This window comes from Manis pentadactyla, chromosome 14 (assembly GCF_030020395.1).
Source record: "Manis pentadactyla isolate mManPen7 chromosome 14, mManPen7.hap1, whole genome shotgun sequence".
Lineage (NCBI taxonomy): Eukaryota > Metazoa > Chordata > Mammalia > Pholidota > Manidae > Manis > Manis pentadactyla.
The window spans coordinates 81050202-81076677 of NC_080032.1; the positions used below are offsets into that span (position 1 = coordinate 81050202).

Below are 26476 nucleotides of genomic sequence, written 5' to 3' on the forward strand. Positions count from 1 at the left end.
AAATATAATTAATTTATTAACTTTCAATAAGACAAATTAACTAATGCAAACTCAACTTCCAAATTACGGACATTCTGACTTATTTATTTAAGCATTTAGTTGACATAAAAGAGATTTCCCTTTACTTTAACTCAATAATGGCTTGAAGAAAAAAGGTCTGGTAATGGGCTCTCGGTCACTTCTGATAGTTTCTGGAAGGTTATAGCTTTCAGAAACCCATAGGATGCTTGTTAAAGATGCATACTTCTGGCCCCACTCCCTACCCATGGAAACAGAATCTTGAGATGCAAAAGGTGTTGTTGACATTGGACAGGTTAATTGTTCTTCCTGCTTATTTCTGAAAGGAAAATCTACAGTATGATTTTTATTATTTTGGATAAAGCTTTGACATTTGTGGACACAACTGGGAAAGCATATTCATATTTTCTTAATATAAAAGTATTTAGAAAATACACTTAAATACCATTTTGGCATTACAATTTCCTTCTACTACTATGTTTAAAGTAGTAGACAATAGGTAGAAAATGGACAATATCCTTCTCACAACGAACCCAAGGAAAACTAATTATCATAGTATCATAAGAGAAATAACATTAGTATTAAAAACACATCTAAATTCAGATACACCTTTATTTTGTCAAATACCTTCCCTTTGAAAACAAAGATTTACATACATCATTTCACATTTTTTATATTATCCCTTTAATAGATCATGATATTACTGTCTCTCTTACTACCCTTATCTACTTTATAGACATGAAGGTTGAAGCACAAAAAACATTACACATCACAGTCTGTAAAAGTGTTGGGCATAACAGGACTTTATACATCATGGGCAGATTTTTAAAAATTAAATTTTTCTGGTGAATCAGAGCAGAAAGGGAATTCCCTTGGATCCCTGGAACACACAAGAAAAATTTCTATTCAATTGTTGAATAATCTGACTTAACTGCCAAGAAGATAATTTTGTATCAAAACATAAGGGATAAATCCACTTATTACTCTGGTTACTTTAAGGGTTTGAGAGAAAATGTAAAATTAGCCTCTTTTCAGGCTTCTCTCCCCATGAAAGATAACAAGGAAGCAGGAAGTAATGGATTTTCCCTCATGACCCTGGCACAGGGTCAGCACAATATTTTTAGACCTTCAGCTTGTTTTCTGGGATTATTTTATTGGGCAGGACACGCCACTGCATGTCAGCTGTGGGTAGAGACGTAAGTAAGTCACTCCTGTGGCATCATGATGCTAATCTGGTAATGCTTCAAAACATTATCATATATTTATATTGGCTACTCTACTAGTTTACGGCCACAAAACAGAATATAAGCAGGAAAGAAAACTGATAACCAGGAAAAAGGAAACAACTCTAGAAGAAATCTGAAAATCCTTTTAATGACTTAGATATATGTAGGTAAGCTTAACAATGGCATATTAAATCTGAAATATAAGTTTATACTTAAATAACTCATTTTGTCTTTTTTGCTGGGTTGGCAATTTTCTCCCTCATTTTACTCAGCCATTCTAAAGATACACATAGCATTTGGTATTGTAAATAAAATACAATGATTCCAGTACTAAGAAAATATATCCCTTTTTTGTAAAGGGAAGTATGATTTAGTTGAAACCCAAAGTGCCTTCCTCTGTGAAGTCTGGGTCAAGAGATGAGGTTGTCGGTTCCTTCACAGAGAAATAAAGAATTCCACCACCTATGTGTTTCTCTGAGAAAAAGACTAAAAATAATAGCAATTCTTGCTTTTCCTGGGAAATTCTAAAAATAATTTGTCCGAAATGTCAAGCCCTGCTTTAAAAAAAAAAAAAAATCAAAGGAAAAAGAATAAGGAACAGCAACATTGTGCATTCTTTTCAGCACGACTGTCCACACAAAGAAGTACTCACCAGGAAGCTGTAGAAGAATTCATGGACAAAAAGACCCAGCATGCACACCAGGACATACGTTACGTGGTAGAGAAAGGCCATATCCAGGATGACCGCTCGGTAGCCTCGGGTGAATGTGCCACGATTTCCGACAAAACTCACCAGAAATACGATTTTATTACAAAGCTAAAGGGTGGAAAAGATTAGATTTTACTGTCTTATTTATCCTGAAACATAAATAGCAGGTCATTGACAAGGCCTATTATTCTATTATTCACAAATCTGTGGTTTTCTTTTATGCATTCTCATCTTGTAAATTTTTGGCACTACTTACAAATCTGCACGTAAACAGAAAACATGCAAAAGTTGTATCCTTTGCAATTCCAGGAAAAAGAGAAGAGGATGATTAAGAGCTCCCGCTATGCCATCCAGACCTAATTTAAATCCTGGCTCTCCCGCTATGGTTACATGACCTATTCTGTAGGCCTTCGTTGTTTCTTCTGAACAACTGGAATAAAGGAATTCCCACTTCATGGAACTCATCAGAGGATTAAACAATTCATAATGCATATGAAGCACTTACTATAGTGACTCTAAATACTACTCATTATATTTCCTCTATTAAAAGTAAATATATGTAATATTTTTATTATACTGGAAATGTAACAGAAAAATATCTTTTCAGAAAATATCCAGAGATCTGTCCTTGATTTCTTTTTTTTTAATCCTGGACTTTCTCTACTAAATATTATTTTAACCAAGTAAGCCACTGAAATTATTTTTACACTTAATTTAACTTTAAATACATAAAAATATAAATAGATAACTAGGCTAAAACAAATAGAATGCATGCATGTATTTTCTAAGCTCCATGTGTGATAATTAATCAATAACATTTTGGACTGTTTATTATGCTTGGTACTACGGAGAGTTTTTACATTAAAACTATATTTCAGATTGCCTTTTGAGGCAATTCTTTAGGATATAGACATTTACACTTAACATGGTTTGGCAATAAGAATGATCTGTGCAATGAGTTCCAGAAAACACAATTACCATAAACTGAGTGTTACCTACTCGGCTCTTAGACACTGAAGAGCCACTTTTGCCTCTTACTCATCAAGGAAAATAACAGATTTCAAAATTTCAGTTTGTTCTTCCAAATTGCTCTCTGAGTTCTTTAAGTTATCTAATGGCGCCATATTTGTCCTTATATGCCCAAACCTAACTTTGGGAAAGCAGGTTCCTCTCTGCAACATTGCTGATTTTTTCACACATATATAAAAGAAATTGCCTTATGGAATGGTTTTAAGTAACACAGGAAGGAGCATAACACTTTGAAGCAGAAGTAAAATTTGAGAGGTTGGAAAAATCTTTTCCTTCAACTTTCTGAAGTCCAAATCAATACAGATGAAGTGAAAAGTGGGTCATCATCTCACGTTGCAGAGGTAGGCAAACCAAATCAAAACACAGCAACTAAAATGTTCAAGCCTTCCGTAAATTTTCCCCATGTTAATTAACTAACTTCTCATTAATTGATGCGATCAATTCTTTCATCATCTTGTTAACATTCTGAATAATGTCAAGCAGGAAGTTTTACTTCACTAATTAATGTTTCATCATCACATTTTTATGTTATTATTAAACATAGCTACAATATAATGGATGTCTTATGTTTAGAACCCAAGAGCAAGTTTAATATTATACAAAGTCATTATTTTTAAAACTCAGGAAATATATACAAGGCACTGATACAAGTGTGGTATCTGACAATAAACATCCATGAAAATCGTGAAATACAAAACATCTGGTGAAGTAATATTGAGTGTTTGCTCTAAATTGTTTTGGGCGGCTACTGTTTAAATTTGAGCTATTTACTCTGATCTACCCACATAGTTCATCATATGAAATACAACCGAAAAGTTCTACAAAAAGTGAAGTTAACAATTGGAATTATGGTTTTTCAGAAGAATGCCTAATATGTTTACGACAAATTGTTTATATGTTTTCTGATCTCTACTTCCATAAACTGAATCATAAAAAAAATACACAGGGAAACTATCTGTAAGCCCTACACAGTGAGGAAAGGTAATACAATAAACTCAAATTCTCAAAAGGATCAATGCATTTCAGTTCTCAACTAATGCAAAAGCAAGGACACATTTCTGCCTAAAAGGGCCTCTGCCATTTTTGCATGAAAAAGAGATTTGCCTTCTTTGTTTTCAGGTTGAATTTTGTCTCTGAACCTTTTAGGGCTTGATGTTGATGGATATATGTTCCTGTTCTCTTGACTAAGTCTCAAAGTAGAGTGGAGCTGATATTGGTGGTGACATCCACCTATTTCTGTAGAGATTAGAAACAAAGAAATTGCCCTTCTGTTTTGAAGTGTTATACCAAGGAGAAATAAGTGCAAGAGTAAATGATTTGGGCAGGAAAGAAGTTGAACTCTGGTTTTCCCTGCACCATGACCTTGAAACTGACAAACTTTTTATGAAGCATTTCCATGAAAGTTGAAAATATTTATGGGAATGAAGAAGTTGCAAAAAATTCTCCCTTTTCATGTCATGACTCATTGTAGGTTGTCTAACCAGTCCTTCATTTGTTAACACCATTATATAGGCAATCATTGTTTCTATGGCAAGGGTCCTTGTGGGTAACAATAAATGGAGGGTGTGGGAACTGGAAAAGGTGGTTAAAAGCCATGCTCTTCTGAGCTGGTATTGAAAAAGGACCCTCAAATCAGCATACAAATTTCAATATAAATGACCATAACTGTCCCATAAACTTTTTTCTTCCTCCATATATTCTTCTAAGTACCCTTGACATATTTTTCTTGAGAATAGAGTGAACAGTGTAATGGTGGCGGGGAGGGGGTAAAAGTGGGAAACAGCATCAGTGTAAGCCTTCTGTACAGTCTTTTCAAAATAATAATTATCCAAAGGATTTACCAATAGGTCTTCCGAAAACAAAAGCAAAAAAGCAATGTTCATTTGTCAACTAATATATAGTAAGTCATGTTCATTAATTTTAATTAAGTAAATTAATTATACAGGACAGCAATATTTTCATATATACCTCATAGCTCATTGATAGGACTTTGCAGGCCTTGTCATTGATACAACTTTGTATAGCGGAAGACACTGAGAAGTTGGGACATTTGGGTCAGCCTTGGCTCCACCACCAATTACTTTGGTAAATCCTCCTGGTCTCTAGGACATATATCTAGCTCACTACAGGATGCTAGATATTCATTTCTGAAATGAAATACTTGGAAGTGAACAATCCTTAAGGTGTCTCAAAGCTCTAGAATTCTCTGTGGTGTCTTTTAAATTTTACTATTTTAGGCAATCACACAAATATATAGCTGCCTTTATATTATGCTTTTCGTCTTACTTGGTTTTATATCTCTGGTCAAGAATTCTATCCCCATCCTCCATAGTTTCTATGGAAATATGATCTATTTTCCAAGAATAAGTTGTAACCAAAAAAAAAAAAAAGGAAAGAAAAAATTGCCTATTTACTGAAAAATTGAATTTATTATCTTGAACTACATGTTAACTACATTACCATATTTTCAACAATCAACCTTGTTACTAAAAATGAGATGATCTGATTTAAAAATCTCCATTTCAGTGGTGTTGCATCTTTAGTAGAATAAGGCTCTGTGGTCAAAGAGTAAGGCAAAATTTTCACGTAGTCAAAATCACCTTGGAAATCTTTTAAATTGCAGTACAGACAAAGCAGTACAGTAAACAAAGGTGAAGTAAACCACAGCGTCTCTTAGTAAATTCAACACATGCTAGTTTTCTCTCAAGTATTGGAGCAGATTTCTTTTTTCTACAGCTGCATATCAGAGGTAGCTAGGAGCATTCAGTGACCACATTATATGAAAAATAGTGTGTGTGTGTGTGTGTGTGTGTGTGTGTGTGTGTGTATGTGTGTGTATGTATGTGTGTGTGTGTAAGACAGAATAGGAATGTCTTGACTCAGAATATCTAACTGAATTTGTATATGTTAAGCGAACATCTAGTGAGGTCAGCCTTACAGATGAGCAGTAACATGAGCCCTCCCAGGAAACTATCTACAAGCAGGTAACTAAGGGCATGGCCCTATTACATTTGAACATTGTGGCTTATTGTTAATAGATGGCTGTCTGCTAAACTCTGCTTCTCCTCTCTGCAAAACGTTGAGACCAAGTCCCAGCATCAGGAAACATTTCCACATTACAAATAACTGTGCAAAAGGCAAATAATTTATAAATGCCATTAAATTACGTATTTCCAGGCACTATTAGAAAAGAAAAACACATTATAGAAAAGAAACATTTAGAAGATATTAAAAGATCTCTCACAGTTATTTACTGAATTACTATTTGTTGTAAAACATGCCTAGGAATCTAAACAATAAAAATTAATGGAATGGCTAAACATTATATAACATCCATATGGCTGGAAATATTACTGTTATTAAAATAGTATTTACAGATAATTTTAATGATATAGAAATATTAAGTAATCCAAAATTTATAAAATGTGTGTATATATTTGCCAAAATAGTACGTTAATTTTCATTACCAACAACTAAAATTGCAATATAGAGGGTGGGGAGAAACCTGATTACGCTGTAAGATGTGCTTTATAACAGAGAAAAACGTTTGAATTTTTGGACAAATCTCAAATACTTAGATAACTCCAGAGAAATCAGCTGCAATCTAAACAAAATTTTGGTTTTTAGAAATAAAGACAATTAAAAGCAAAGCATGATCAAACAGCAACTCATAATACTAAGTGCTCAGAACATAGATTGAGGGTTTTTTTCCCACTTAATTTCTTTTCCCAAAATGGGACTTGCTGCATTTGCTTAGCACTGTGAAGAAAGAAACCCAGTCCAGAAACAAATAAGTCTCTGAACCAAAATACAGACACTTTTACATCATGAAACCAACATTTTACAATCAAATCGTACTTCATGTATTAGATACTTGGTAAATGGTAGACTTTATTGCTATTATATCATTAGCACTATTGTTGTTCTTTTCTAAATTTTCACTCTAATCTTCCCCACTGACCTTCTCAACAACCCGGTGAGGAAAGTCTAGGCTTCCATATCTTCATAATGAGAAGAATGAAATTCAGAGGCTTACTAATTTGCGTAAGGTCTAGAATACTGATCCTCATTAAGGCGTAACTGTTATGTAGGTATTTTCTTTGCTTTTCCTGTTTTTTGATACCTTTTAATTTTAGCATTTAAGAGTTTCACCTATTACACAGTGCAAACTTTTAAGTATTAAGATAGTAATTATATTAAAGCCTAAGGTGTAAAACATGTCTGATTTATATTTTCATTAATTTTTTTACTTGTTTTCTGGGAAATAGTAAACCATAGACAATTTTTAATGAGTTTGTTAACAGTTAAGATAATGATTATTTGCTAGTTTTATTAATCTGCAGAATATCAAAACTATAGTTAAAACTCTTCTATTGGTGATACCAAAGTCCTAATTATTCCATCCAATTTCTTTGTCCCAAATCGAAGTTGATTGTTTTCTTTGGTCATATGTCCTGAACTTGCAAATCATAATGTATCATTTGGGGGCTGTGCCAATAGATGTTTTATGCTGAGAAGGTTATTAGAATCCCGACAGATTCATATAGTCAGTAAGAAAGATCTACCTCCATGTACATTTCTTCTCACAAAGAAATTTTCGAGTATAAACTTTCCCCTATAATGAAGTCATTTCTTATGGAGGAACTATTCTCACCAAATCAGGCAGAAGTTAATCTTTTTATCCTGTCCCTGAAGGGAAAAGAGAAATACTTCAAATGTTTTTGGTTTCCCCAATTGACATTAGTATGTTATTCCTTAGCTCTTTATACATTCTTTAAGCTTCTGGATGGCAAGAACCGCATCCTTTACCTCTTGGTATTTTCAGTGTCTATTAGATAATAGAGGATGCAATAAATGCTTGTTACTTTTGGCCCAGCTATCTAGCTATTATGTCACTTTGACAAACTTGGATTTTCTCACTTGGATTAATGTCTTACTGAGGACCAGTTGCCGGTTTATGAATATTATTCACTTCTTCAAATAATTTGGTTGAATATTCAATGTATTTTTAAAAATATAATAAGCTGGATGCACTAATAGGTTTAGAAAAATTTAGATAAATCCATGATAATTCCTTAATCACCTTGGTTGGCATTATTGCAATATGAGCTTATTTCTAAAACATTGGCAGTACAAGTTCAGTTCATGTAAAAATTTTTTGAATGTTTCTGTGCTGGGTATTAAGTTGGAAACAGAATTGGGAAAGAGGAGGGCAGGACTATATCTATGCCCCAAGAAACTTAGAGAAGAGTATAATTGGCATTACACAGAATTCTTTACAGATAGAACTCTATGTATAGTATGCTTCCCTTTATTGACAATAATGGGAAAATAACTTGAAATTTGGTTGCCTGAATGTTCTAGTTAACTGGAGCTGTCACAACAACATGTCCAATTTTTTGAAGAATTACAATAGTGGTCAGAAACCAAATTGGCCATACCAGCTCAGCTTTATAATTCTCAAAACTTTGGTTGACTATTTCATTTATTCATTTTCAGTAATTATTTGCCATGGACTTTATGTGCCAGGCACTATAAATATATAAGAATACAAAGATAACCTTTCACTCATGCATTGAACCACTCATTAGTTAAATATTTGTTGAGTACCAATAATGTTGTAGACACAGAACGATCGATCATTATGCCTAAGAACTGGATGCAGGCGAGACAATATAGGGAGAGACCAGAATACAGGCCACTATGTTAGAAACCCTGGACAAGATACAAAAGGGGCTTTAGATATTCCACAAACATATTAGCAATACCTACTTGCTTTCCCGGACATCTTTTCTTTTACCACCCTGATGATTTATCTTTTCTTAATATCCCTTTATAGATATGCCATGCAGAAAGTTGTCTAGTCCCTTTAAAATTTTATCTCTTGGGTACCTTATTGCTATTTGGACTAGTACTCTGGCTTACTTACTCTAAACTTTCCTATCTCAAGTTTTGAAATGTTCTCCCTCATACTAATATTTTAAAATTTAGTAAAAAGAATATATTAACCTCATCGATGCCTTCTATTGGTTTATAGGTGTTATTCACATAAAAAGAGCCAATTTCATATTTCTTCATACAGCTAGTCTTTTTTCTTGGTCATTTTATAAAAGGCACTCACTTCTAAAAATTCTATTGAATATAATTTAGTCTTTCTGGGATGATTTCAAATCCACTTTAGGATGTTAATAGTGGTTCAGTCATTTTTGTCAATAACTCTAAGTATAGGATGCAGAAGGTATTAAAGTTGGATTGGATTAAATTGATTACAGAGCTGGGTCATGCCCCAAATGCTAACTTCTTAAAATATATCATGTTTTTACTTGTCATTTTTTTTCTTTCTCTCAAAATTAAGAATATGCAGTTAAACTCCAGTGAATTTGGACTCCTCAGTTAGAATTTATTGCATATACATAAACTAAAGCATAGAGTTACATTTTTACATTTAGTATACTTTTAAGCAATATATTACAGTACAAAAGCCAAGGAAAGTACTTACATTAGCTGCACCAAGAAGTATTAATGTAGGCCCAAGACCTATTGTATATATTGATCTGAGCATTACTGACACAAGAAATGGCCGAATACCCACAGGCTTGGAGAAGAAAAACAGCACAGATGTACAAATTGCAACTGTTATCCAAAGGAGAACTGAGAACAGTGGAGAAAGTGTACCTGAAAAACAGGGAAAAAGGTTACTTTTTCTAAAAACAAAACTAGGATATGTTCAAATATCTGTTACTCTATATAATAGAGTAAATCAAGCTATAAGACACTGAATTTCAAAGCAACTCACTCTACATTACATATTTAGATGAAATGCCTTTGAACACATTACTCACCACTATATTTCCAGAGACTATCTGATTTCAGGATGCTTAATACTCACTAGTTAATGCTCCTTCCATTAAGTCTGAAAATCATTAATCTTTCTCTTCTACAGGAGTTACATACCAAATACTTTTGATAGATGTATCTCACTTGGGAACCTTAATTCAAAATTTAAGACTAATGACTGTTAAACATATAGCTAAACTGCGTGAAATCAGATATTTTTTCATTGAAATTATTACTTGTCTTGCTCTATTATTAAGAAATTTGTACATTAGAGACTCCTCTAAAGAATTAAAAATACAGAACAGTCAATCTTTTAATAAAACAGAAGCAAGCTTTAACTGTTAAACCACAAGTGTGTTTATATGTGTATAACTGTACATGTATATGTATGGATGTGTGTACTGGAAGGTCAATTCAGGTTCTAAAAAAAAAAATGTTGAGCTATTTTAAATCAACAGAAAACAGAAGTTCCAAATGTTTTAAAACTGAACCCCATTACAAGTGAAATTTCTTTAGAAACTGCCCAAAAGCAGTGTAAAAATATATTTCCTTTTTTAAAAAGTCAATCTATGGACATTTGCACTGACATGTGGATTGAAGGAATCCCCCTCTGAAGGTCATGTGATGCTGAGTTTGCAGAAGAGAACTAAGGGGCAACCTTCTTGGGCTGATGCAATTAGCTCTGGGGCCTCAAACACACCTCTACAGGCTGATGAAGTCAGAGAACAACGTGGAGGTTTTCCACTAGTTCCTTCTTTTGGCCGCACTTTTTTGTTTTTTATACAATTCACTTCTGGGTGCAAAACACCATTAAGGTGTGCAGAGCTTTTTTATTATCACTGTATTTTGTATTATCATCGAAACCCTGGACTCTCTGGACTCCTTCAATGAGTTCTGTAAAAGCCTTTACTTCACATAATGCTACTAGAGCCAAAGTTGGAAGATCCTGACAGACATCAAAAAAAAAGGACACACACATAAAAGCCAAGTAGCAAACATTAGTTTAGCCATTTTCTTTTTTCCAACCGTTGTTCTGATGATGTTGTCTCAAGTAAGCAGTGATAAGAAAAGGTTGGGAAGAGGGATTTGATCTGCCCCCTCATGATGTTGATGACCTGATAATCAAGTACTTTGGGGCTGGGAAAAGAAAAGGGGTAAATTGCTCTGGGTATTACCTTCAATTCCCGTTTTCTGGAAATGCTAACAACACGGGTACCCAACTCATGCTCATTACGACACTGGATTGTCAGCAGTCTAGGTCTATCAAAACATGGCCTGACTACCTGTCCTCACTTCAAAGATCTCAAACAGCCATGGAGAGAATAATGCCTTCAACTTTCTCTCATGCTTATTGGGATGCCATCAGAACGTCAGCTCTTGCAAGGGTGTGGACCATCTCTGGGCCTATCAGTGCTTGACATGCAGTAACAAACACTTGTTGATTAACTGAATAAACAAAAACATAATCTGTGAACTCATTTTGATTAAGTAACTAAATCACCAGTTACAAATTCCCCAAACTGTGAAACCACACTCATTAATTTACAAAAACTGCCAACATCTACACACATTTAACAACTTTTAGCCAGTCATAGGACTCCTCAGTGTAATTCATGAGCAGTGTCTTAGTGTGACATTCTTATTTTAAAAATCCAAGTTTTGACACTGCTGGTCACATGGTTCATTGTCATTATGCCTGAGAAGCTAACCACATGTTGACTATTCTTACCCAGACAGTATCTGGCTTTCCAAGATTTGTCCTTGATTAAACAAGAAAATTATAACTATGTACTTAAAACTGGGCATTTGATCCCTTTGTAGAAAGAACTCTGAGTATCTAGTATTGTATGTTGCACACAGTTTAATGCTAAGTGTTTGTGAAATGAATAAACTTTAAAGTAATTTAAAATAGCTACTAATTGACAATATTGTCAGCTGTCAATTGATAACAATTTGTAATCATATTCTGTAAGAAAGATCCTATTGGTTTCTAGCTAGATTTAATGCTTAAAAAGAAAATTGAAATCCTCTGACATATTCAGGGTCTTTGTCCCTGAACTAGACCATGAACTCCTTGAGGACAAGGACAGCTTTACAAACCTTTGTATCTCTAGAGCCTAGCACAGTGCCTGGCACATGGCCACACTTCATCCATGGTTGCTCTCCATTTGAATGGATTAAAATTACCTTGAAGAACTTACTTTCCTTAACACAAAGCACGTAAGAGAAAAAAAGGCATTGCACCCAAATGTTGAACCTGATTTTTTTTTTAGAAGCCACATGCAATCTAGATATAAGGAATTCCCAAGGCAGCAATTTTCTCCACTACCTAGTCTGCCTTTGCCAAACTGGGTGGGGGCGGGGGCGGGGCGTGGCACAGCAATGTTTAACTTCCACACAGACATCTGGGAGGTTCCCTAGCATCAACAGCTGCCGCCTCAGCCTGAACCAGCACAGCCTCATTCCTCAACTTCGGACACAAGTTTCTTTTTCAAACAAGCATATGTTAAACAAATAAACTCGTCTACCAAAAAAAAAAAGAAGCTCCAACCAAAACCTACAGCCACAAAAGTGAGCCCTGGTTTCCTGAATAAACTGACACTGGGCTCTTCAAAGCCCAGCAGTGAAAGGCAAGTATCTGTAGTAGGGGTTGGAGGTGTATGTGTGTGATCTTCTGAGAGCACCTTTCCTTAGGTATCTCTGTTTAGTCATTAGTACACCACCACCTGGCTGAAGGGGGACACTACTCTTTCAGTTAATTTAACCCAAGTGAGAACCAGATATCCAGACCCCAGCAATTCCCAGTAGTTCATGTGTGATCAGACTGGAAAATATACTTGGAGAAAGCTTACACTGCCCATTCCCTCTGCTAGTTCTCACGGTGACTCAGGAGCAGCCCCCAGCAGGGTCTGGGTGTAGGCAACGGGGCCCAGTTGATTATAGGTCTTTTTCTGGCCCAAGATTTACCAGGTAAATTCCACGATCAATGAAATCCAGAATCCAGGGGCCTTGGGGTTGGATGAAATCCTCAGATTTATTTTTCTCTCCTTTAACTTTTCATTTCAAAACTCTTTCAGACTTATGTAACAGTTGCAAATACAATATAAAATTCCCGTACATCCTTCACCTAGATTCCCCCCATGTCAACACTTTCATAACCAGATAACAGTGATCAGTATATAAAACTAATACAATATACCACTTTTATCTAATCTGTAGACCTTTTCAAAGTTCACCAACTGCCCAATTAATGTCCTTTTTCTGGACCAGAATCACACATTGCATTTAGATGTCATGTCTCTTTAGTCTCTCTTCATTTGGACAATTCCTTATTTTTGTCTTTCACAAACCTGAAAAATACTGGCTCATTATTTTGTAGAATGTCCCTCATTTTGAGTTTGTCTAAAATTTGCTCAGTTTATGCATTTATGGCAAATGATGCCATGTCCTTGTCACTGCACCATATCAAGAGGCACCTGATGCTGCTGTTCTCATCACTGGTGACATTAATGTCAATCACTTGAAGTGATTTTTCCACATCAAGGCTAACTATTTTTCCTTTTGTCATCAATAAATATGTTGTGGGGGAAATGCTTTCAGACTATATCAATACCCTGTTTCGCATTATATGTTTCATTCAACATTCACCCATTAATTTTAGCATCCACTGATGTTTGCCAAATAGTGATATCCTATTTCTATCATTCTTTCTACATTTATTAATAGGAATACTATTGTGAGGAATGGATTTCTCACTAGCTATGCAGACTCCTGGGTTCTTATTTTATTCTATGGGTTATTATGTATCACTGTCAGTACTGTTTTTTCTTTACAATTTCCACAATTTGGCCACTAGGAAGTCTTTCAAGTTAGGTCCTATATGCTGAGACCTATCTCCATCATTATTTTAGCATATGTTAGACAGAATCTTAATGATCAACTGATCCATCTTTAAATCACCTCAAAGTGTTCCTGGGAAATAGTCATGCAAACTGTGATTGGCGAGCTCTGGCATTCCAGAACTCGTACACCCCGCCCAGGATTTTCCTTCTCCAGACAGTTCTGATGGCCAAGTGGGCTCATCAGTTTTGGCTTTGCTTCCTCAGCCTTCCTAGCTATGCACAGTGTGTTGCTGAAGGCTAGAGACTGAACTAAGGCTACTTTAACCTTATTCATGGAGTTGTTATTAAATAACTCACCCAGAGCAGTGATCAGATTACCCAGATTACCTATCTCCCCTCTTAGCACCACCCCCACACCCCGATATCTAAGACCGAGCCTCCACCTCGGTTACTACGGTTAACTTCTATCCGGTCGCTTGAGAAAAGTCTACATCCCCACCTGAGGCTGAGGCACTGCTTTCCTGTCTTGTTTTTGCTAGTCCTATTTCTTTCTGAGGTTGAAGCCTTACTCTAAATGTTCCTATATATATAAGTGGCTTGAGTGCTATTCAAGGACCAGTTGCATCAGCTGTATTTTGGGACCTTTAGTCAGGCAAGTATTAAAATGCACCAGGCGTCTCACTCTCTCCTGAATGAGCAGAGTAGTAGGTGTCCAGAGGGATGGTATTGCCCGTCCCCGCTACACTTCATGTGCAATAATAGGTGACAGCAGAGTCTACAGACATTGGCTCTGGTGTTGGAGGAAGGAATAATCATGGGATGGAACCCAGGGAAAGTATGTCCTGTATGAAGATTTGTTACCTTCCTGTTATCTATGTGCTTTCAACCCAATCTTCCACCTAGAAAAGTCCTGGACTGGAAACAAAAGAGCTGGGCTTCTACTCTGAGATCTGCCATTACATAGCCTCTCTGGGCTTCCAACTCCTTATCCATCAAATGAGGGGTTGATATTAGATGATTTCCAGAACTGCTTCCATGTTTAAGACTTTATGCTTCTATTAACCAGGACTCTACAATCTACTCTCAGCATTCTGAGTGCAGACGATACAAATTTATCATTTCATGCTGGACTTCCACCTTAGAATGAGTGCTGTCCTTCTGCGCCAAGAGGGCTACCATCACTCAGTGAATGTGTCACTAAACACAGTGAAAGAAAGCTGTTTCCACTTCCTGCTGTATTTCCAACTTCCCCACAACAGATGGCCAAATATTAGCTACGTTTCCATTTGCTATTTAACTCAGACATCCGCTCCATGGCCGAATATACTTCTTTTAGCATTGGTATGCAAATTACTCCTAGACCCCCATTTCCTTTCCTGCTTATTGCCAGTTCATCTGAAATAGGCTTAAATACTTGTTGCTCTCATCCTACCGTCACTTTCAGTGGGCTTCTCTTTGTAGTATTAAAATTTATTTTGTAACAACAACTACATCAAGAGCAATTAAGCTTTACAGAAGGCTTACCAGGCACTACTGTAAATACTTTACCTACAGCATCTCATTAAATTATCATAATAATCCTGTGACAGGTCAGATACAAAAGGACTTTGTGGTTATTATTTGTTGATATCTCTCATCTTTTCCTCCGAGCCATTCTTTCCATGCATATCCCAAAGGTGTTTACCTGATTGTATTCCAAGCCTGTAACATATTTTCCCATGTACTTTGCCAGACTTAAACAAAACTTAATTTCCATGGGTGCACCCTTTAGCACAATTCATGCATATTTCCCATTTCCCAAACATGGTTTTGGTCCTAGTAATCAGGTAGATAAAATTTTTTCATTGCCCTCTTTGCCAATAATATAGCTGTAGTAGTTTTTGTGCATATGAGCTTTTTGAAAAATAACATTTCTATTGACCATAGTTTTCTGCCTGCTCTACTTGCCATCATTCTCTACTTCCAATGAAAACAGAAAAATCTGTTTCACAAGAATTAAATTGTTATGACTTTGATGCTCTAGTTAAAGAATGTGTCAAGAATATTAACCTTAGAACTTTAAAATATTTATCATTTAAAGACAGACGAGTACTTGCCTTCATCTCCATCATCCCCAAACGGGTAGAAAAGAGCAACAGCTAGATTGATGAACACGGCCAAGTTGAAGGAAATACTCCCCCAGAGAGAGATGTGCCGCGAGAACCAGAAGAGCGTGGGGTTATCTAACAACCGAGGAGCGTGATGGGACAGACAGAAAAATTAATTTTGGTTTCAACACATGAACCTTACTGAGATAATATTTTACTGAATACATTTTTATAAAGTAGTATAAAAGCAGAGTTAAATAAACATGGAGTGACTTATTTTTAGAGAGCTTATAATCAATCCGTAAGGGCGTTTTCTATTCGATTCCTTCTTTATCCTTTCATCAATTTATAACCAAATCATTGTAAAAGGGTAATTTTTCAATTGTTAAAGATGCTCAGAAAAGGGGATTCTGTAATGATTCTCTCTAATGTATCACTAGAGCAGATTAGGGGAAAGACAGTTTGGTAGCTTCGTGGGACCACTTTTAACCAGACAGTGTATCTTAACTGTATAATTTAGTAATATTGACAAATTGGTCCCACACTCGTGCCAGAAAGTCAAATAAAAACTCAAGCCCTTAGCACAGATATATCTCTGGTGAAAATTCCTATGACTCCATCACAGTTACCTGAAACTCTGAAACTGAATAGTTTGGGAACTAGTGATTCACAATAATATCTAAGTTTTAAACATACATGCTTCCTAAAAACTTGTTGGGCTTGTAACAGCAGAAGAAAATGAGAGATACAATAAGAACTGCCAATAAGTGCGAGAGGGTTTTGCAGAATGTTTTCAGAAAAGAGATTCTGTATTTGTCATCAGAAATGGACTCGTAAATGCATCCACTGAATACAGTTTACATTAACCAAAAATCACTTCTTTCCACCTCTGCTAAATAATTGAACAGATATGTAATGCAGCTAAATTTGATCACATGACTTAATCAAGCCTGTGCATTCTTTAACTCTAAATATCTTAACATCAGATTTAAAATAATGGAGTAATTACAGGAGAAAGGCCTATCAATTTCCAAATATAAATTATAAACTTCTCAAATTATGTTCTGTGAATTATAATGGGGGGTCCACTGCTCACCTATAAACTGTACTTCCCTTCAGTACATCTTGTTTTCCATCTCTTAGAATGAAGCATTTCAGCACTGAAATAGGCAATGACTAGCCATGGCATTTAGTTGACTCATGTATCATAAATTGTAAACATCTGCAACTCCATAATTCTTGAATTAAGAGTCCGTATTTTTAAAAGCAGAATATTAAGACAAAACTAGAAAATGTCGATGCACGTATTTGTAATAACAAATCCATCCAATGAATTAAAGTCTGTCTATAATCTCCTAACAGGCTGTTTCCAAATTTAAAAGTAAATGTATATTGGAAATTATTTTAAGTTCTTTTTGTTGATAACTGACAAAATATTTATCCAAAAAAGCACAGATGCCACAAACATCAGTTCATTATTCAGCTTAATTTTTGTCAAAGATAAAATGTACTTTTTCCAAATGTCCCAAATAAAATTGTTGAGCATTGTTATGTATTGTGGATACCCAAAATTTTCTCTGAATTCTATAAGGTTCTACACGGTAAAATGCTGAGAGTAATGTATTTCATTTTTTCAAATATTCTGCTGACAAAGCCTGCCTATGCATACACAATATTATGTCCAAAGGTGGTGTGTGTCATGCTCCACTCAAATTCATAAACCACACTTGTTAAAGTTCCTAGAAAACTAGAATGATGAAACACTGTTGAATAGAGGCATTGAGAACATATACATGCCTGCTTGCTTGGAAAACTTCTCCAAAAGACAGAGAAGACCTCATCAAGAGTTTCCCCCTACCAATTTTTGCTAAAAAAGTCATGATATTCCTTATCTGCCAGAAGAAACTAAAGTTTATTTAAAACCTTAAAAATTCTTCATTTTATAATTCAGTTATTTCCAGATAGACTTGAGTCCTGTTGTATAACAGGAACTGAATTGTACTAGTTTTTAACTATAGAATTGTAACATTGCTCTATTTAAAAACAGGTGTCACAAAATGTTTGGTTTTATTTGGCAAGGTAAAGATACATTGAATGAAAAAATGACTTTCAGAAAAACATTAAACCATCTACTCAGTCATGAGATCCTAAGATAACAGACGATGAGTGTGCTGATGCCAGCGTCTCTCCATCCTATTCATGGACTGTTAAGTTCAGTGGGGGCCCCATTCATGGACTTCAGACCTGCAGCCGGCCAACAGCTGAAACATACAGCTGCAACCTTGCATTTTATACTAGGATCAGCATTAAAAGATGACCTAATTAGTCAGAATTTTCTATTTTCATTAAGCTGTGGCTACCTTGGCTCCAGTTGTAGACTGAGCTTACGTTCTTAAGCTTATAGGTGATTCCAGGAACATCAGGCAGCAAGAAATTAAAAACCAATTTAATGAATGCTGTCATGTATCCCAAAGTACCAACTTATCTGCCACTATGCTCAAAACTAACCCCTTTAGTTTATTCTACTTACTCCTGATTTTCTTTTGCCACTTCATTTCATTGTAGAGATCTTCTGTTTGCTGGAAAAAGTCATTTACTTTGCTTCCTTGCTCGTCCCTTTCAGTTGTATTGAACACACGGCACTTGGATTCTCGAGTAAGATATTCACATATATTGGGGACAGGAAAAACTATTTGCTCCATAGTTCTGTCATGCCGAACAATCTGAAAACATTAATTTGCATTTGTTTTAGCCTTTGGGCACCTCGATTTTAGATAATTTTTTGTTTTTTTGCAAAAGTTTATTAATGATATGTTGTGAATTCAGTTATTAAAAAATTCCAACTTGAAGTATCTAAAATAGTCCTTTACTGAACTACATTTTTCTCTTTAAATAACAGATATTCACTGACTAATGTATCCTAAATACTATACTTTGATATAAGTAACAGAAACCAAGATCTTTATTCTTTCTGGATTGGCATTCAAGTTTTGTCACCCATTTTTATTTTCATAAAGTATATCAGAGAACTAAGAGGGTCTTAATTAGCAAAGTGACTGGCTATGTAACCTTAAACACAGGACTTATTGTATTTGTATCTTTTCTTTGGCCTGTTGTTTCTCAAAAGGGCTGTGGGGGAACAAACGACATAACATGATGTCCCTGAGTGCTACAGAAAGAGGTGCTTTATATTATTAAAATGTTTTCACAATCATGGCAAAACATATTTTCAAAGCTATACTATCCATTCGAGCATATATCCAGATGTAAATATCCATTAGTTTGAACTTGTCTTATTTGGTATTTGTGACAATTTAACCTTTGACAAAAACAAAAACAAAAGACAAAAAACAAGCTGAATATTTTCAGAGCTTCACTAAGTGACAAGGGTTTGCATAAACTAAATCTCAAGGTTCATATTTACATACTCATCCCAGCCCTGAAGAATGAATCAAGATTGCTGTTAAGTCTGAAGAGTCATTCTATTTCCCTTTGCACTGACTGGTACAATGGTGAGCATGTGACCTAGTTCTGGAAAAGGAGGCCTAAGTAGAAATAGCCTGGGGTGAAGAGGGGACTGCAGGAAAGATTTTGCTTCTGAGAAGACAGCCAGCCACATGAGATGGACAAAATTGTAACAACAAAACACCAAACACACAACACAAAGCTCTTTTTGCCTGTACCTTCTTTTTATCCTGCTTAGAACAAAAGGGAGTATAAGCGCATGACACTTGAAACTGTGGCTGCCATTTTGCAACCATGCGGTGAGATATCACCAGCATCATAGAGAAGACTTAGGAGAAATATGGGAAAGGCATGCATGTTCGAAGACATCATTCTGTCAGTTATAGAACTGTTGGTAACTACAGACTTCCCAATATGTAGGAAAATCAAATATTTTTACTGTTTAAACAACAGTCAGTCCAGCATCCTGTTATGCGTAACTGAAGCTATTCTAAATGATATGCTATATATGCAAACTACATAATAGAACACTCTCATAAAAAAAAACCAAAATGAAATTTAGCAGCAGTAAATAAGTTTCTGAATATAGGTTAAAAAAATCAGTTATACAGAAGAAGAATTAGACCTCTTTGGTATGGTAGGCAACTATATGGGGAAAAAATGGTTTATTTGATCCAACAGCATCAAATGTTAAAAAAAAAGAAGAAAAGAAAAGAAAAGAAAAAAAAATTCAGGATGCATTTAACAAATAGTGTCTTCACACCGTGATCTGGTGGAATTTTTTCTGGGGATGCAAGAATGGTTTGAAATCAGCAAATTAGCCAATGTGATATACCACATTAACAAGGATAAAAATCATATGATCATCTCAATAGATGCAGAGAAAGCAACTGACACAATTCAACATCCATTTATGATAAAAACTCTCAATAAATGGTTATACAAGGAATGTACTTCAACATCATAAAGGCCATATATGACAAGCCCACAGTTAGCATCATAGTCAACAGTGAAAAGTTGAATGCTCTTCCTCTAAGTTAGGGAACAAGACAAGGATTCACACAGTTGCCACTTCAATTCAACATAGTAGTAGAAGTCCTAGCCACAGCATTTAGGCAAGAAAAATAAATAAAAGGCATCCAGATTGTAAAGGAAAAAGTAAAACTGTCACTATTTGCAGAATATAAATTAGGGGAAGAAGAATCTCTTCAAAAAATTTTGATGGGAATTTTGGACAGGCCCATGTAAAAGAATGAAACTCACCTACTACCTTAAATCATACACAAAAAGTAGCTCAAAATGGACTAAAGATTTGAACATGAAACCTGAAACCATAAAACAACTAGAAGAAAACATAGGTGGTAAACTACATGACAGGTCCTGTCAAGATGATTTTTTGACTCTGACACCAAAAGCAAAAATAAATAAGTAGGGACTATATCATACTAAAACTTCTGCACAGAAAGGAAACAATCAATAGAACTAAAAGTCAACCTACTAAATAGGATAAAATATTTGCAAGTCATTTATCTGATAAGGAGTTAATCTCCAAAATATATTAAGAACTCATACAACTCAATAGCAAAACAAATAAATAAATAAATAATCCATTTTAAAAAATGGCCAGGAGATCTGAACATTTTTCCAAAGAAGCCATACAGATGGCCAACAGGTACATGAAAAGATATTCTCTATCGTTAGTCATCAGGCAAATGCAAATCAAAACCACAGTGATAGTCATTCTATCGTTAGTCATCAGGCAAATGCAAATCAAAACCACAGTGATATATTACCTCACCTTTCAGAAGGCTATCATCAAAAAAAGTAAAAATAATGTGTCAGCAAGGCTGTGGAGAAAAGGGAACGTTTGTGTCCTGTTGGTTAGAATGTAAATTGGTGTAGCCACGATGGAAAGCAGTAAAGAAGTTCCTCAAAGTATTAAAAATAGAAATGCCTTATGATAGAGCAACATCACTTCTGGGTGTTTAGCCAAAGAAAACAAAAACACTAATCAGAAAAGGTACATGCACCCCATGTTTATTATTGCAGCATTATTTATAACAGCCAAGATATGGACTTGACCTAAGTGTTCATTGGTAGATGACTGGCTAAAGAAATTGTGCTATATATAAGCAATGGAATATTATCCAGCCATAAAAAAGAATGAAATCTTGCCACTTGCAGCAATATGGATGAATCTCAAGAGTATACTAGTAAAAATAATTCAGACAGAGAAAGACAAATAATGTATGACCTCTATGAAGAATCTGGAAAAATATATATATATATATATGTCAAGTTCTTAGATACTGAGCATAGAATGGTGGTTGTCAGAAGTGGTGGATGGGGGTGGGAAAACCGGGTGGATTTTTGTTTTGTTTTGCTTTGTTTTGTTTTGTTTCAGTTTAAATAAATTGACAGAAGGAAGGAAGGAAGGAAGAGAGGGAGGGAGGGAGGGAGGGAGAGAAGGATGTCTTGACTATTACAAGTCAAGCTATTCAGTCTCTTTGAAGGTTTATGTTTGATTGTTGTTACATTTTACAAGGGGAATTGACAAACAGGAGAGATTACTGGAGGAAATTGGAATATGTTAACCGTAAAAAGCCAAAGATGTATAATTTTTCAATATATTTATTCTACAAATGCTCATTCAGTCCTCAGGTGAGGAGCTCTGGGGAATTCAAAATGAAAAAACAACATTAAGCCCCAGTCTATAAAAGATTGTGTTTTAGTAATCATGATGTTCTTTAAATGTTTGAGCCAAGCTATCATGTGGACATGGTAGCAACTGTTCTGAAGTGGGTAAATGTCAAAATGGGTTAGTGTGCACTCTTTATAAAAAATAACTAACTTTCTAATTATTATAGTGGCCCAAAAGTGGATCTATATTCCTTCTGAAGTACTGAGGTATCTATCACAGGAAGAACTTAAAGCAGAAGCAGGATCACTACAGAACAATTCCTTCTTGGATGGGTGAGTAGACCAGGTAACCTACAGGATCTTTGAGTCTATAACACACAAACTATTGTTTTCAACAACACCATTACTGTTTATGTTCCAGGCATAGTGTTCAGTTCTGGACATACAAAGGTGATCCAAGAATAATCCTGCCTCAAGTAGGAGAAAAGTGACACCCAAGAAGTTCACAATATACCAATGTGATATGTTACTGGAGGAAATGGGAATATGTTAACTGTAAAAAGCCTAACAGAATGATCTCACTGCTGTGGAAGCATAGTGGGATGAAATTAATGAATGCCCCAAGGAAAGGTGGGGTGGCTTCTCTGAGCCGATCACATGAGCTGGCCTTTGAATGAGCATGAGAATTAGTCAGCATGAGGAATTTAGATCCTCAGCCCACATCACTCCTTAGAACCTTGGACTTCTACGTCAGCTTCGTGCTTGCCTCAGTTCAAAATACAAGAATCAACAAATGATCTTCCTCTACCTTTCAACTGTCAAAGCTAGGATTCCTATGCATAACACCAATTTCTGTCCATTTATTCAAGCCTGAGGCACCCTTTTCCACAGCGTTTCCCTTAGTTGTTAGATTTTACAATGGGCATTATCAATACACCTTACACACGCACACACACACACACACACACACACACACACGTATGTTTCTTTTTCTCCAACCTAGTCATCTTCCATACCACCATCTTTCACCTTTTCTGTTCTATCTTTCTATCTGATCTACCCGCATTCCTCACCCCATTCTCTGTTCTAACCCTTTCTCTGAACAGCAACTAGGGTAATCTTGTGAAAAGAATCATCCTGCTCTTTTGTTCTTACACATCTTCCCTTCATTTACTTCTTCCTGAATTCCTGTGCCCAATCTTTAGCACAGAGAAACTTCTACTCAATCTTTAATATATTCTATGGCAACTTCTCTATCTTGAAATTCACCAGGCACAGTTAACTATTGTTTTCTCTACATTTCCCTGGTCCTTTGCTTATGCACTTACTACACAGTATTATCTTCTATATGTGTATGTAATTGGTAGAGAGTAAGTGGTCTGTAAACATTTAGTGGATTTGTGTATTTACAGAGAAATCTCTCCTCATGGCTAGGAAAGCAATAAAAATCCAACTTCAAACAAGCCCCACCTCTTACGCACAGGTATTACCCCAAACTCTTCTTCCGGCCTGACCATTCCACCTGCTATTTCTGATCCCTCTAATCATCCAGCTTTGTACTTTGACTTCTTCCTCAGAACATCAGGGGTGCGAGGGTCCATTGGATCAATTTCTGCTTAGGAACAGTTCCTAAGCACCTGACACAGTAAGCAATATCTTTGCTGCTGGGCCAGCTGGGGTTTCACTGGGTCAAGTCTTTACCAAAACTGCAGAACTATTAATGTTTGTTTACCAGTGTAAGCAAAAGGTCCACCATGGAACATAACAACGCTTGGAACAAGTTTGACACCAGTAAACAACAAGGTATAGTGACTACGTATCCCAAGAATGAGTAGCATTGATGTCCAGCAGGGACTCTGCTGAAAACTAAAAACTATCTGCCAGAATGAATGAATGTATGACTGTCAATTACCAGTGACAAGCTTCAACTCCTCTGCTCATTTTAGCCTGATTCGCTCTGCCAACAAGTGTCAAAATGATACCATAGCTAGTCAACGACAGCCAGATGGTTCTCAAAACACATACTGGTAAGGTTGACCCACACCCCCTGACCTGCCACCAGCCTTTCAATAATGTCTCATTTAGAGGGGGTGGGGGAGTTAATTGCTGCATATCAAAAATGGAAACTGTTAAACCATTCCAAATTTATCATACTGATATGAAAACTTTATTAGTGCCTCCCATGTTTCCTATACTTTTGAACACTTTGTTACCAATGATCTCCACTTTAGTTAAATTGTCTATAGTTTTTAAAAAGAAACGTTTTCTCAAATGATGGCTTCCATTATGATGATCCTTTCCCTAAAACAGCATTGCCCTGCAATGGTTCCTTCCATGACCAAAACAAAACAAAAAGAGATAACCTCATTCATTCCAAAATAAAATTTATATATAGTTCTGATCAAAAAAATGAAGACAACTTTGAAAGACATGCCCCTTGGTTTCTTATTGACACTCCTCACAACTCATCCTGTGGTATATACTTCAGCAGTTTCTATCTTTCCATTCTGCTTCACTGTTCTAGGAGACAATTAAGAAACTGGTCTAAAATTAAAAGTAAACGTATCTTTTCAAGTCGGTCCCTTATAAGAAATGATAGTTACCTCGATTTGTGCAGTATGGTTAGCATAATACCTTAAGGCTTCATCTCCATCATCTGGATCCGATCCGGGTTTGAGCATCTGCTGTAACAGTTTGTTGTGACGGGCCAACTGGAGGGAGAAAGAAAGGTAAAAGGTTTAAGGTCTTTTTTTCTCCCTTTCATGGGTCAAACTTTAAACTTACTTGGTCTACTTTGTACACACAGCTTCATAGTTCTGGGGTTAATTCATAGTTCTGGGGTTAATGGCAATTAATTACATTTCAGGAAAGCCTATCTATCTGAAAGGCAATAAATAGTAAAATTACAAGGATCAGCTATTACTACATCAATCTTAAATTTTTTATCACTATGTTCTTAGCATGAGGAGACTGTGTCTTGCGCAGAGATAGTACTCGGGTAATACTTGTTGATTCAATTTACATCTTTGGTAAACATGTAATTGTCCCAAGAAGAAGAAAAGCCTATAGTGATATACAATTAATACTCCTATAAACTACATGCACATATAAACAACTTGATCAACAGGGCGATACTTCAGTGGGCAGCAGTACCTACAGAAATGGCAACTTCCTGCATACATATCAATAGGTACCTATATTTCAGAAGAGCTTGTCTTATGGCACCTAATCAAAGATCTACATTAGCAGTTGTGCGAAAGTCTTAGGTTTCTACATATTCATATGTTAGAACTGGTGCTTTATGGGTCAAGATCAGTTTTATTGTAATTGAAACTGGGCATTTAAAAAATAAAAAATTCACCTTAAATCATCTTAAACTGCTGTTAACAGAGGTAATCTTGCTCTCTCATGTGACTGTCTATGGCATTTGTTAGCTAGTTCTCTCACTTTGTAGATAACTAATACATTGCTCTCAGGTGTCCTGAACAATTCCCAGAGCTTTGTAATGTCTTTAACCTGTCAGAGATTCTATTTACGATTCAAGTTCCTGAGAGCTTCTAGTAACAAAGACACTCCATATAATTCCTGTACTTCTAGTACCAGTTCCTGTCTCTTACTCTGTGCCTGTTACCATCCTAAACATGACCTCATTCAATCCTTCTAAGAAATCCTGGAGTAGGCACTCTTATTATCCCCATTTTACAGATGGGGAAACTGAAACATGGTGCATTTAACATACTTGCCCATGATAACACAGCTAGAAAATGATAGAGGCAGTCTGTAACTCAGTACAGCTCCAGAGCCAGTGTTCTCATCAACATTTTACAGACCAATAAATATCTTTGTATTATGGGTAAGGTATTAACTCAAATTATGATTATACATTTCAAACAATAATACAGAATCTATAAAAACAAATAAACTTTATCCTTGTGATAATTTGGCAAATTAGACAGCCATTCCATTGATGTTGTTCCAGAGCAAATCACCTTTGAAACTACTACTTCAAAATTGCCTTTCAGGACAATTTATAACTCACTCAAGAAAATCATTTCCTTTGTAATATTTACATTTTGGTGTTGACTAAATGTGAATTATACAGATTTTTATTACCATCCATAGTCATGAAACTTGTTACAACTTCTAGGTGTTAGTAAAAATCTAAATGTATTTCCAAGGATACAATATTGTAATCATTTAGGTGTATCAGCATTTTTTTCAAGAAGTGGTGAGTTCTTGAAAGTAAAACTGGCATGATTTGTTTAATGATTGGATCTGGGGTGGAGAAAAAGAGACAAATTAGGAAAGACTGCAAAATTATTGACCTGTCCAAGTGAGTGTTTAGAAATGCAATTTACTAAGGAAAAATGCAGAAGGAGCACACTTAGAGGGAGAAAATCAAAATGTCAGTTTTGGACACTTGAAGCTTTAGACATCATCTGAAAGGAGATGACAAGAAGGCTGTTGGGTATGTTTGTCAGGAGTTCTGCACAGAGGTCGGGGCCAGGGCTATACGTTTAGGGGCTGTTAGCATATGGCTGATATTTAAAATCGCGAGCCTGAATGAGACCACCTAAAAGTGAGCTTGGACAGAGAAGAGAGATCCAAGGAACCCCAGTACAG

The 26476-nt window shown here is 35.7% G+C and overlaps 1 protein-coding gene across 1 annotated transcript in view; it reads right to left on the bottom strand.

Annotated features, from left to right (window-relative positions):
* Positions 1-26476, bottom strand: part of ITPR2 (inositol 1,4,5-trisphosphate receptor type 2) — a 445246-nt gene that overhangs the window by 84930 nt on the left and 333840 nt on the right. The window contains exons 46-50 of the mRNA XM_036889596.2: positions 24457-24564; positions 18279-18471; positions 15758-15883; positions 9482-9657; positions 1897-2061 (exon numbers count right to left, since the gene is read on the bottom strand). Coding sequence (XP_036745491.2) covers positions 1897-2061; positions 9482-9657; positions 15758-15883; positions 18279-18471; positions 24457-24564 — 768 coding nt within the window. The remainder of the gene's footprint in view (positions 1-1896; positions 2062-9481; positions 9658-15757; positions 15884-18278; positions 18472-24456; positions 24565-26476) is intronic.